Source organism: Geotrypetes seraphini, chromosome 6, assembly GCF_902459505.1.
Source record: "Geotrypetes seraphini chromosome 6, aGeoSer1.1, whole genome shotgun sequence".
NCBI lineage: Eukaryota > Metazoa > Chordata > Amphibia > Gymnophiona > Dermophiidae > Geotrypetes > Geotrypetes seraphini.
This window is the reverse complement of record NC_047089.1, coordinates 165,075,316-165,088,806: the sequence shown is the minus strand read 5'-3', so window position 1 is coordinate 165,088,806 and position 13,491 is coordinate 165,075,316. Positions and strand designations below refer to the sequence as shown.

At 47.1% G+C, this 13,491-nt stretch overlaps 1 protein-coding gene across 1 annotated transcript in view; it reads right to left on the bottom strand.

Annotated features, from left to right (window-relative positions):
- IRS2 (insulin receptor substrate 2) overlaps positions 1–13,215 on the bottom strand; it is a 40,150-nt gene extending 26,935 nt beyond the window's left edge. Inside the window, exon 1 of the mRNA XM_033949533.1 lies at positions 9,769–13,215. Within this exon, the coding sequence (XP_033805424.1) occupies positions 9,769–12,853 (3,085 nt within the window). The 5' untranslated portion in view covers positions 12,854–13,215. The remainder of the gene's footprint in view (positions 1–9,768) is intronic.
- Positions 13,216–13,491: the final 276 nt, after the last annotated feature.

Genomic DNA, 13,491 nt, shown 5'->3' with positions numbered 1-13,491 from the left:
GCGCTACGCTCTCCCCTTGCACTTTGTACATCATGGTGTCTATACTATGTCCAAACAAAACTTTGAATTATTCACAGACCTAGAAGTTGCATATTTTAACTTTGCTTCATCTGAAAAGTCTGACTTCATGCTAATAATCAAAACAGGAATGAACATCACCCAGGCAATACCTTGCTTTCCCCCAAAAAATAAAAGAGCAGGGTTTGTGTAAAAAAAGAAACCTGTGTAGTTACTGTCATTCAATTGATGTGCTCACTTATTTTAACAATCTGAAGTTGACTTGTAGCTCTGATTTCCCCGAGCTACAAGTCCCAGCATGCAATGGGGTAAACCCAGGACTGGATCAACCCTATCCAACAAATCTAGATCCAGTTGGCAGCCTTAGCTCTTAACTCACACAGATTCTACTTTCATGAGGAAACATTCTTGGTTATGTCAGAGCACATTTGTTTATCTTTGGACTATTTAAAAAAAAAAAAAAAAAAGACTCCCATGCCTATGCATCTTTAGCTTTTCTATGCTAAGTATCACCTGGTTTTTGGCAGAGAACCTTACGCTATATGTTAAACTGTACCTGCTGTACACCGCCTTGAGTGAATCCTCTATAATAAAACCCTAAGTGCGCATGCGCACTTAGGGTTTTGCGTTTCCTGCTTCCGTGAGGTATGCTTCCGTGCTAAATTAGATTTTCGAACAAAGAGGCAGGGAGAACACAGAGGCAGGGAACACGCCGGCAACTCCCCCCTCCCTCTGATCGCCGGCTGAAGCGAACCTCGCAGGCCGCTCTGCACCTCGGTAGCACGTTCCCTAAAACGCACGGGATCGTGTCAGAGGGAGCATGCTACCGAGGTGCACAGCGGCCTGCGAGGTTCGCTACAGCCGGTCGCGATCCTCAGTAGGCTGCTTTAAAGAAGAGGAGTCGCATGTTGGACAGTGGGAGCAGGGAAGAGGGACAGGGAGAGCAGTTAAGGAGTGCTGATGGACAGGGAGAGAAGAGAAGAGGGACAGGGTGAGCAAGTAAGGAGTGCTGCTGGACAGGGGGAGCAGGGAAGAGGGACAGGGGAGCAGGTAAGGAGTGCTGCTGGACAGGGGGAGGTAAAATGAAGGGAGAAGGGCTACTGCTGGACAGGGGGAACAGGCAAGGGGTGATGGTGGACAGCCGAGGAAAGAGAGAGACAGAAAGAAAGAAAGACCGAGACAGACAGACAGAAAGTGGCCAAGGAGAGAGAGAGAGAGAAAGAAAGAAAAAGTAAACACACACATCTATTCTAGCACCCGTTAATGTAACGGCTTAAAGACTAGTCTCTTCATAAAAGCAAAAAATCATTTAGTTTTGCTAGCACTGTCATCAATAGGTCTGCCAGCTTGACGATACTCTTTACAGCCCTTGGGCTTCCTTCAGCATAGGAAGCCGTCCAACAACATACAGGTAATGTGCCATAATCCTCCTACATGGATACAAGTCCTGGGGTTACATTTGGACAGTTTTACGACTTTAGAAAACATCTTGCCTACTTTATAAAGATGTCCTCTCACTCCTCGCCTCCAAAACACAGTATTGCATTCAAAATCAAAAGGCAGAAAGAAAAAAAGTAGAGAGAAGAAACCAGGGGCTGTTTGGACAGACATGACAGAAAGATGCAATCTAAAGCAAGAGAGAAAGGTATAAGATGGAATTTCAGGACTTTCGTAACAGATTTGGAGGCAACCATTCCGGGTCTTGCTTTCCTTAAGGCAAACTGTTATTTTGATCCGATTACTAATGCTGTATGTGTTATGTTTGATGAAATGTGTGTATATTTTAAGTGCATATTTTATAAATCGCTGAAAATAGTAGATCGGCGGTATACAATTTTTTTTATTTAAATTCACTTATATTCAGGGGTCTCAAAGTCCCTCCTCGAGGGCCGCAATCCAGTCGGGTTTTCAGGATTTCCCGAATGAATACGCATGAAATCTATTAGCATACAATGAAAGCAGTGCATGCAAATAGATCTCATGCCTATTCATTGGGGAAATCCTGAAAACCTAACTGGATTGCGGCTCTCGAGGAGGGACTTTGAGACCCCTGCTCATATTGATGCACACAGCCAGTTAATGCAACCGAATCTGCAATCTCATCTAGGAACAGCAGGACAAAAGCGATGACATCCCCATGAGTACAAGCATTTGGAAAGGATGCTGAATGGTTGAATGCTGTACCACAGGGGTATCAAAGTCCACTCCTCGAGAGCCGCAATCCAGTCGGGTTTTCAGGATTTCCCCAATGAATAGGCATGAGATCTATTTGCATGCACTGCTTTCATGGTTTGCTAATAGATCTCATGCCTATTCATTGGGGAAATCCTGAAAACCCGACTGGATTGCGGCCCTCGAGGAGGGACTTTGACACCCCTGCGGTACCACAAAAGCAGCTTTTGTAGGGTGGAGAGTAAGTAGTAAAAACGGTTCCGAACACACAGTACAGCAAAAGCACCCCTCCACCACCACAAGGCAGTTAAATTTGACTTGTTATACTTGGAAATGGAGTCCTACTGAGGAACAGCATTTGTTTTGCTAAACAACAAATTCAGCTTCATTTACATGCTAAAGGAATTGTGTGCTACACTTTGTCTTTTTGGGATCTCAATCCCAACACTCCGTCACTATTGCGTTCTTTAGATGCGTCATTCCGTAGCTGAAGGGCAAATATTTTTTCCTATTTTGTTTAGGCTGCAAGGCAGATGGTCTGCAGTCATTAGCCTATTGTCAACAGCAAGGCTATTGCTTGTCATGGCAGGTGCACGGCCCTGGGGCTGCCATCTGCCAGGAAGGAAGTGTTCTTGTCTAGGATATGGGACACACTGACAGCTAATGTAAACAAACCAATGAATCATTTCTCAAAAAAAACGGGAGGCCTTTTAGAGGATCCCTAGATATAATGCACGATCTTCACTTTACATTTGAAAGTATTTTGTTATTGTACACACTCCTCATTATGAGAAACCTGTACAACTTCATGAGCTCTGAGTATCCTAAAGAACTGATTAATATTTCAGTGCTGGCAAGCAAGCAAAAGATTATAAAAATAAAACTTGATTGTGGTAATTAGAGAAGATGCACTTGAACGGCCATAGATTCCCTATATAACTGCACCAACTTCAAAAATAAACCAAATCATTAACTAAGTTAATGATCCCAGATTAGCAATCATTCCATACAATAACTGAAGAGTTACAACACTGCACTTCTAAGAATCTTTGAAATACATAACAAAAGGCTGGGTCAGGATTCTAAGCAGATTTTCAGCTCTAAGCAGAATAGAATATGTTTTGCCAATAAAGGTGGCGATGGTTTTTGTTTGGTTAGTCAATAAAAAAGACCAAGTTCAAATGCCTTTCAACTTTTGCCTCTTGATTAAACTAATGTGATCTGACATAACCAAGAATGTTTCCTTGTGAAAGAGAATCTGTGTGAGTCAAGAGGTAAGGCTGCAGGGACTTGTAGCTCTGATTTCCCTGAGCTACAAGTCCCAGCATGCAATGGGGTAAACCCAGGACTGGATTGACCCTATCCTACAAATCTAGATCCAGTTGGCAGCCTTAGCTCTTAACTCACACAGATTCTACATTCACGAGGAAACATTCTTGGTTATGTCAGAGGACATTAGTTTATCTTTGGACTATTAAAAACAACAACAAAAAAAACCACAACACTCCCATGCCTATGCATTTAAAGAGCACAATTGCTACTTTGTACGAGATCATATAAGAAAACCATGGAGACCAGAGTTCAGTCACTTATTTCCAATCTCAATACTGGGTTAATAAATGATTCTACTATATTTTTGCTGGTAGGAAAATGCTAGATAGGATATAAATATTTGAAATAGACAGGCAATCCCATCAACCTCGGGAGAAACAGTATCTAGAAAAATGCACACAGTTTATGAGTTTCTAATCAAACTGATTTGATTTTACCACAACCTTCTGCCTATTAATGAAATGTGATAAACCTATTGAATAAGAGATGCTAAAAAAGACCACAGGCACCTTTTGCAGCCAATAAAGATGCCACCAGATTTAAGAAAGATGCCAGACACAAATTTATGAAAGAATGAAACTATTTTGTCTGGGCCAGTTGACTGCATCTGAGCATTACAGCAGGACAGTATTTTTACAGGATGGAAAAATTAACATTTTTAACTGCAGCCACAGTCTGTGGGAAAAACAGGAAATTCCCTGCACAGCACACATTTCATTCATCTAGCAAAGAGAATACCACTCAATATTCCCAGCTTTCATCGGGCGAAAACATTTGATGCTCCATCTTTAGGAAAACCCCTATACAGTATTTCATTGTTTACAAAGCTACCTGAAAAATGAATGAAACCAGGATACAACATAGTTTACTCATTAAAGAAAACTATTTTCTTGTTTCAATCTTTCATTTGTTTTGTAACTTAGAAGTAGCTATCTTAAAAAGGCATCAAGCAATTCATTTTAAAACATTTCCTTAGCCCAGGGTAACCACTGTTCTGGTTCACTTTGGAATAAACCCATCACCTTTTGTCTATAACAATTTATCATAAATGATTGAAAGTATCCTTGCCAACCATGGAATACACACAGCATTCTGAAATAAACTAATAGGAAATAGATCCATTTGATAAAGGGATGCCTTAGACTTTCTTCAATCCTGTATCATATCCAAAGCAATTACAAACACATTTAAAACAAAGTCTTATTGGCTTGCATGAACTTTAGAAATCTGGTGAACATTTGGTTTTTGCCATGCAAGCAGTTCCACAAATCTTGTCCTAGCAGAGAAAATCTTTGTACCCAACGTGTCCCATGCAGTATGACATTATTCTAACCTAAAACAGTATAAAGGATCAAAACAAGACTGACAGGTTACATCTTTCTTAGGCTATAGTTCAAGGTGGTCGCATTTTTAGAGTAAATACATAGGGCTAGATATTTAGCTACTGTGTTTCTCCGAAAATAAGCCCTAGCATGATTTTCGGGGAAGGTCTTAATATAAGCCCCACCCCAAAAATAACCCCTAGTTAGACTGACCCCCAAATCCCTCCCGAATGTTACCGCCACTCCCCGACTCCATCCCTGGATTTGCTGGCAGTAGCGCTCCCCCCCTCCTGACCCTCCCAGCCACTTCCCTGCGCAGCATCTTTCCATCTCTCCCTCCCATCCGAACCCCACCAACCTTCCCCACCACGAGACCAACATACCTCCCTCCTACCTTCCTCCAAACAGCAACGTCAGCAGCACTCTAACCAGGCAGCTTCATTTTCTTCTCCCGCTGGGTCCTTCCCTCTGCCGCATCACTGATGATGTCATCAGTGATGCAGCAAAGGGAAGGCCCCGGTGTGAGAAGGCTGCGAAGAAGCCTGTTTAGAGTGCTGCTGACACTGCTGTTTGGAGAGAGGTATGTCAGTCTCGCGGAGGGAGGGTCGGTGGGGTTCTGCTGCACGGGGGGATGGGAGGAAGGGAGGGATAGAAAGATTCTGCAGAGGGAAGGCACAAGGGGATGGGTAAGAGGGGAGGAAAGATGCTGCACATTTGGGAGAGAAAAAGGAAAGAGGAAGAATTAGGGTGGAAGAGAGAAAGGGAGAGATGATCATTGTACATGAAAAAAAAATAAGACATCCTCTGAAATAAGCCCCAGTGTATTTTTTGGACCCAAAATTAATATGACACTGTCTTATTTTCAGGGAAACATGGTTGGTTTTTTTGCCATTGCCAGCATTATCCCTGGGAATTCAAGGCAGGTCATATCGGGCACTGGCTCCGAATATCCAGGTTTAAGTGTGATATTTAGTACTTAGTCACCTAAGCGACCCCACATGAAGATAGGATTGACTTTTATGCGATCTAATTTAACCACTTAAATGTTGATGCCACCCTCCAGACTGCCATAAAATATCCAGTTCTCAGCTAAGCAGTCTGTGTGGTGATATTAAGTGGCACTAACCAGTTAAGTACCATTAAATATCAGCAGATTGCCCCACACAAACTATTTAACTGTCCAGAACCATTCCTGGCCAGTTAAAACACTTTGAATATCAACCCCATAGATAAATAGTCAAACATACAGAAGAAAGCAGAAAATTAGAACAGAAATCCTTTAGAAGGCAATTATTAAATGCTCCCCCCGCTCCTCTTTTTTATTTTTTTTTTACTACAAACTATTAAAAGGTGCTATGCCTTAATATTAAATGGAGACATCTGTGTATGCAAGTTAAAAGACATAAATCAAAGCCACTTGTAGTAAGTACACTGATGAATACTACATCAAGTACAGAGATTAACTGAGGGGATCCCAGTCAAGCAAGCCTGAAAGCATTAAAACATTTACCACACCTAAATGTTCACATGGTGTTTACAGCCGCATCCATGACAAAAAGCACAAATGTTTAACTTTCTTTACAAAAGTTAACACCCTTTGTTTACCATTCATTTACGGCATTAACTACTAACAGCATTAACTACTTACTATCCTTTAAAAGGTAGCTAAGGGTACAAAAAAACAAAAAACAACCTGAACTCATTATTGGTAAAGATATAGGAAAGAAAAAAACAATCATCACTTCCTCTATCTGCTGTTAAGGATAGGAGAAAGAACCAACCTCAGTACCAGTATTATCCAGTTGTGACCAAACCAGTACAGTCTCATCCTGCCCCAACACTAGCCCAGAATAATTTATGCTCAGCAGAAAAGTTAAGGTCACTCTGTTTAGTCTGTCTTGTATGCCCCGTATAAAAGATCGTATGGAAATAATGTCTGATCTCTCCCTGTTTACAGGACTCTCTTCCCAGCCATTCCCATCACAGATTAAACAATCTTAACTGCTACCCATTTGCCCCAGATGTTCTATCTAAATTACTATCTGCTTTAAGTAAATCAGTTTCAGAACAGGGGTTTTTTTTATAGCCATGTAAAAAGCAGAATCCAGCAAAATGGTTAATCATATTCCTCAAATTCTGAGCATCATATGATCAGGGATTCAGAGAAGACAATTTGAATTTTAGATAAATGGAAAAGCCCAAATGGAAACTGCAAACATCCTAATTTTAAACAGAAGGCAAACTGTTAATTAAATCACATATGCAAATTAGCTGTGCTAGTGAACGATCACTAGCATAGCATAGCCTTGCTCTAAGCTTAGGGAGGCTTTAAGCCTATGTTAAAACAATTTCCAGAGTGGCCTTGATGAACCCGTCCATCAAACTACAAGAAAGTAAATGAATGAGTCTAATTATACCTCCATCAAGCTGCGTTTAAATTTGTCATGCTGTTTTTAATAAGCACTGGATTTATATGTGCTAACGTACTGCAGAAACTGAGAAAGGGATTCAGATTTCCGGCTGCTCAAATCCTGATCTTTTGTGTTATCCTGAACTTATTTTCTGCCTGAATCTAAAGATCAAGCAATTTGGGGCATTATGACATTATCCTAACCTAGAACAATATAAAGCAGGGGTAGGGAACTCCAGTCCTCGAGAGCCGTATTCCAGTCGAGTTTTCAGGATTTCCCCAATGAATATGCATTGAAAGCAGTGCATGCAAATACATCTCCTGCATATTCATTGGGGAAATCCTGAAAACCCGACTGGAATACGGCTCTCGAGGACCGGAGTTCCCTACCCCTGATATAAAGGATTCTCAAAACTAAAATCTGTCTTTAACGTGCTTGCTAAAACAGTTCCAAGACAGTTTAGAGTGCATGTATTTTAGCGGTGGATTATTAAAATGGCTTACCGAGGTCTTTTCCGAGTTTTCTAGCACTCTCCGATACTACCATGCAAATGTAGTACAACGAGGGTCATTAATATTAAAATAATTACTCCAAGTGATTCTCTAAACTCATTGTGCCACATTTTCAGCCAAAATTTACTGACAGGTCTGAGCTGCTGTTGCCTTACTTTCTGATCAGTGCCTGAGCGCTGATGAGTTCAGGCATTGACAGGAAAGTGAAGTTTGACAGTTCAGAACTCTTCCCCCGGAAAGTAAAATAAAAATAATTTTAAAAAAACCAATACAACAAATTGAAGATCAGCAGGAGAGATGCCCACTCTCTCCTGCCGTGTCACACAATCATCTGACACTAATATCCCCCCCTCGCAGTGGTAGAGATGCCCACTCCCTCCTGCCTCCAAGCAACACACACCCCCAGGCAGTGGAAGAGATGGGAGGAAGAGTTGCTCGACATCGGTGGCAGGAGGGAATGAGCAACTCTCCCGCTGCTTTGTGTGTGTGTGTGTGGGTGGGGGGAGGAGGTACATTGCTTGGCAGTGAGAGGGAGTGGACATCTCTCCTGCTGCCGGGCGATGTCGGGTAGGGGTGGGTCACTTGGTGGCAGGAAAAGTGGGCATCTCTCCCGCAGCCGGGTGGGGTTCAGAGGGTCATTGTTTGGCTGCAGGCGCGGACATCTCTCCTGCTGTCGGGGGGGATGGAGTGTCGGTTGGGGAGTTGCTCGACTTCGGCGGCTCGATTTGGTTTTCAGGTTTTTTTCATGTTTATTCTGCAAATATGCCCATCGCTATCAGCAGCAATGGGCACATGCAGATTTAGCAAATCTTCGCTACTCTCCACCAACCTCATTTGTATGAGTATTGTTTGGAGATTGAATCGGGGTTTTGTTTTTTTTTAATCACTACAATAACGGCTGCCCTCGGTCCTTTAAATTCAGCTCAGATCTTTTCCAGTCCTAAGGGTTTTAGTTAGCAGTTGAGAAGTGATCCTTTTGCAACAGGATACACCAAATAATGTTTCCTCCAAATAAAGCTGTTTTATTGGTGTACACAATTTGAACCATAACTCCTTTACTGCATACAGGGCTGCAAAGCCTGCACAGAGATTAGCACCCCCAACTGGTTTAACTCGGCCCCCCCTGTACTGAATAAGTTATAGAAACAGATGGGACTTTCGCACAGGCAATGAATATGTTCCCGTCTCTCCCTCCAAAAAAAGTGACAGGTCTAGTCTATTCACCAACCACCATAGAGAATTGCAAGCTTGAATGCTGTCCATGCTTATGAATCACCACAAAATCTCACAAGGGGGAGGGAGAAACAAGACCAAAATAATCCTGTATCCCACTCAAATCATTACCAGTACAGGCTTTACACCATAAAGAGACTGTGCAAGCCATCTTATTGTTTTTGCCTCCGCTCCAATCACTCCACTTAAGCTGCGACTACTTTACAGGAATTTTCTGAAGCTCCCATGGAGAAAATTGGACACAAAACCTACTAAGGTTCTAATCCACTACAGGCAGAATGGGTAGCTTTAAAGGCTCAGCTCGTTGCTCAACTGCTTTTCTGAATGACAAATGCCAGTACTGCAGCTCGCTGCACAATGATTACTGCCAATAAATACACCCACGCTAACAACATTTTTTTTTTTAAATGTATTTGACTTATTCTGAATAGATCACATGCAGAGGAAATTTAAAAAAAAGAAAAAAAAGATTGTTAGAAGAATTGCATGAGAAACGAAAGCCATAAAAGAATTTACTAATACCACTAGTTTAGGCAGAGTAGAGGAGTTCCCTGCTTCTTAACATTAAGGCAATCAATACACCAACGATAACATCATTGTTTATGGGGGGGAGGGGGGTTATAAAACTTTGACATGAACTCTGTGCAATACTGTCATGCTGTTGATGAGCTCACAGATGGCTACATCTACATTACATCCACACATATGCACCTGTGATGGGGAGAAAATCAAGTTTCAGATTAAAACGTTATGTTAAAGGCCACTGACCTTTGACAGCCGTGGCGAAGTCCATGCGGGTGTAGGCGCCCAGGTCAAAGGCAGGCCTTCCCTTGGTGATCAGGCTCTCGTCCATGGCAATGTGGTTGAGGCCGTTCTGGAAACCGGCCGAGGTGTGGCGGCACATGGGACTGGTGAGGAGCTTCGGGGGCTGCTGCTGTTCTTCCACCGTGTCGGGCCCTTCGCTTTTCCTGAGTGAGACATTCTCCACGGACGCCGAGTTGTGCCTCTTGGGGTTGTGTGCAAAGGACGGCGACACAGGGGTCACAGTGGTGGTGGAGGAGAAGGTTTCTGAGCTGTGACGCCGGCGACCTTGTGGGTCCACACGGATCACTTTAGCTCCACGGTTGGGGTCAGGCGGTGGAGGTCCGGGCAAAGTGAAGACCTCCGCACCGCTAGAAAGCTGGTCGATGAGTGTCATCCGCTTGATGCCGGATGTTGGGCTTGTCACCTGGCTGCCATCTGGCTTTTGGACAATGGGCTGCGGCGGGGTGGCTGAGGCGCCAAATGTCATCTCTGTGTAGTCACTCTCGACTGGCCCAGGGGCCACCACTTGGAGGAAGGAGTGGTCCGGAGCAGGGGATGTGGCTTCCAGGGAACCCTTGGGCGATTGAGAGCCAAAGTCCAGGTTCATGTAGTCAGAAAGTGGGAATTGGTGCCGCCCAGGGCCTGAGCCAACTGATGAAACTGGGCTGTCAGCGAAAAGCGAAGGTGGCGAGTACCGCAGGGACCCCTGGCCGAAGTCGATATTGATGTATTCGCCAGGGCTGTCGGGCTCAGGTGGCAATGGCTGCTCGCTCATGCTTGGTAGAGTCCTGATCGTGTCCAGCGGCAGGCGGGAGGGCCGGGGCGCTCGGGCCCGTTGGAAGGAAGCAGCATCAGGGGAAGGCACGGGCTGGTGGGGCACCTCGGTTGCAATCCGCTGCCCCAGAGAGTTCATGAAGACATACTGATCTGAATCACCATTGCGGGGTACCAGGACCTGGGTGTAGAGGCAGGTAGGGGAGGGCTTGGGTGGCTCTGAGAAGTAGTCAGGGGGCGTGAGTGAGGCACAGTGGTCATTGGGGCACATGTTCATATAGTCTCCGTTGGAACTCTCCACAGAAAGCTTGGAACCACACCACATGCGCACGTAGCCATTGTCCTCTGGGGAGCTGCCCGCCGGAGAGGCGCTCTTGTAGCCATTTAGAGGTGGAGGTTGCTGCTGCTGTGGTAGATGAGTGCAGGGTCGTGGATGTAGGATGAGTTTGGGTGCTGAAACACTGGTGGGGCTCATGGGCATGTAGTCTTCACCTCTGCTAATCACGCTGCCATTGCCAGCAGAGGGTGCCACTCCAGGGGTCATGGGCATATACCCATCATCGCCACCACTGCTAGAGCCTATCTCTACATCACCATAGTCTTCAGGATATGGGTGGTAGGCAAGTTTGGGTGAGGCAGCGTAGGAAGAGAGGCGGCCCAGGGTGGCCTCATCTAGGGAGGTTGAGGACACCTGTGCAGGTACCCTCTGCCGGGCAGGGGTGGTGAGAGAGTACGTGCGTTTCCGGTGACCTTTTTCTGCCTCATCTTCACGGGGGATAATCCGACAGCTCCGCAGCGGCAGCGGTATCTGCCTCTCCATGATCATGTAGCCATAGAGCTCCCGGCCAGGCAGCGGTGGTGTCTCAGCGGCACTAGACTCAGGGGTGGCACTCTGTGGTCCTGGGCTGGAGCCATACTCGTCTAAGGAAAGAAAACCACCGTCGCTGGGGGAGACGGAAGCACTGCAGCTGAAGGGCCGTGGCAAGGGGTCCGAGGCCGAGCCGTGGCCACTGCTTGATGACAGGCTAACGGGGCTGCTAGCAGGTGGTGGCGACTGTGACATAGGCATGGACATGGAGCGACTGTGTGGCAGCGGCACCAACATAATCTTGCCATGGCGACCGCCCATGGTGTTGGAGCGGCTCAGCTGTGTGGTCCTCAGGGTGCCAGGGCTAAGGGGGCTGCTAGCTGCAGGAGTCGCTCTGCCATCCCCCTCACTGGCCGTACGATTGCGGCAAGAGATGAACTTGCTGGCTGGGGAGGTGGAAATGGTGGTGGTGTCATTGCGGGACCTGCGGGGCAGACCGGTCTGGCTGGGGGGTGGGTGACTGAGGTGGTGGTGGCGGCGACTGCTGGGCACCGTGATGGGGTTGGAGCCCGAGGACTGGCTTTTGCTGCGCGGCCGAAACTCGGCCAGCTCCTTCATAGCCTTCATGGCCTCCAGGATCGTTTCATGGATGTTCTGTGCCACCACAGAGTCGTCAGCTTGCATCCAGAGCTCTCCAGGTCCTGTGGCTGCTGAACGGCCCACTTCGATGAAGAAGAAGCTGTCCGAGTGGCCGCAGCGCCGGATGTTCATGAGCTGCAGGGTGACCGAAGGCACCTCGGAGTTCAGCTTGACGAAGCCGATGGTGCGGGCCGAGAGGCAGAGCCGGTACACCCCCGTTAAGTTCTTGCTCTGCCCCAGCCCCTTGGGCTTCAGGGTGACCTGCCAGACCTCCCGGTAGGTGGCGCTCGCCGGCGTAATCAGCCCGTAGTTGAGATCGTCGGCACCGGCCGGGAGGCTGCAGGAGGAGGCGGCCGAGGAGGAGCAGGGGGTGGCGGCCAGGCAGCCCCCGGCCGGGAGGGAACAGTTGGAGCCGCAGTTGCCGCTTAGCAGGTCGGTGAGCGCTTGGTACCAGCTTTCCTGCTCCTGCTCGTTGTCCGCGGCCACGGCAAAGTACTCATCCTTGGTGTAGAGGGCGATCAGGTGCTTGTGCTTGGCGTCCGCCCGCTTGTTGATATTGAGGCAGGCGTCGAGCGCGATCACCCGCTTGGCCGCCGCCGCCTTGTTCTTCCACTTCTTCTCGCTCTCGTAGTACTCGAGCCTGGCCGGGTAGCCGTCGCCGGGCTCCCGCAGCACGAAGAAGCGCTTGTGGCCATGCTTGTGCTTGCGCAGGTAGCCGCACTTCTTCACGCTGCTGCTGTTGTTGTTATTGTTGTGGTTCAGGTTAGCGCTGCCCCCGGGGGGGCTCAGGGGCAGCAGCGGCAGCCCAGTAGTCGACGGACTCGCCATTCCAATGTCTCGCTCCTCCAACTTCTCGCTTTTATTTGAATTTCACTTTGGGTAAAGTTTGGGATTTTTTTTTCCCTCTCCTTCTTCTCTTCACCTGCTTCAATAGGGGGGGGGGGTAAGATCCAGATGAACAGTCGGTGCCGAGAGCGATCCCTTTCACGTCGGCGTCCCGTTCATTAGCTGTCTCTGGCACGCGGCGTTGCTTGCAGCAGAGAGCGCATCTTCTCTTGGATGCTGTCAGCCCGCTGCGGACTGCAGTTTAACAGTAAATAACACATCGCTCGGAGTGACTGAACTAAAGAGCAAAACAACACGTGACGTAGCCAGTTACCGAGGCGAGAGGGAAGCGAGGGAGGGGGAGGACCGGGAGGGGGGGAGGAAAAGAGGGAGAGAGAGAGCGCGCGAGCGCGGGCGGGCCACACGCGCTGGGAAAGGGGTGGGGAAAACAGAACGGCTGTCCCCGCCCTGGATTGGCCGCCGTGGGAAAACGGACAGTGAAGGGAGCCATTCGCGGAGAAGGATTCCCCTTATGGGGCGGAGGAGAAAGGAGGTAGAGTATTGGTAACCTGTCCCGCCCCCTCTTTTTTTTTCACATCTCTAGTGCTGAAACAACCCCCCCCCACCCCCCCCCAAGAAGG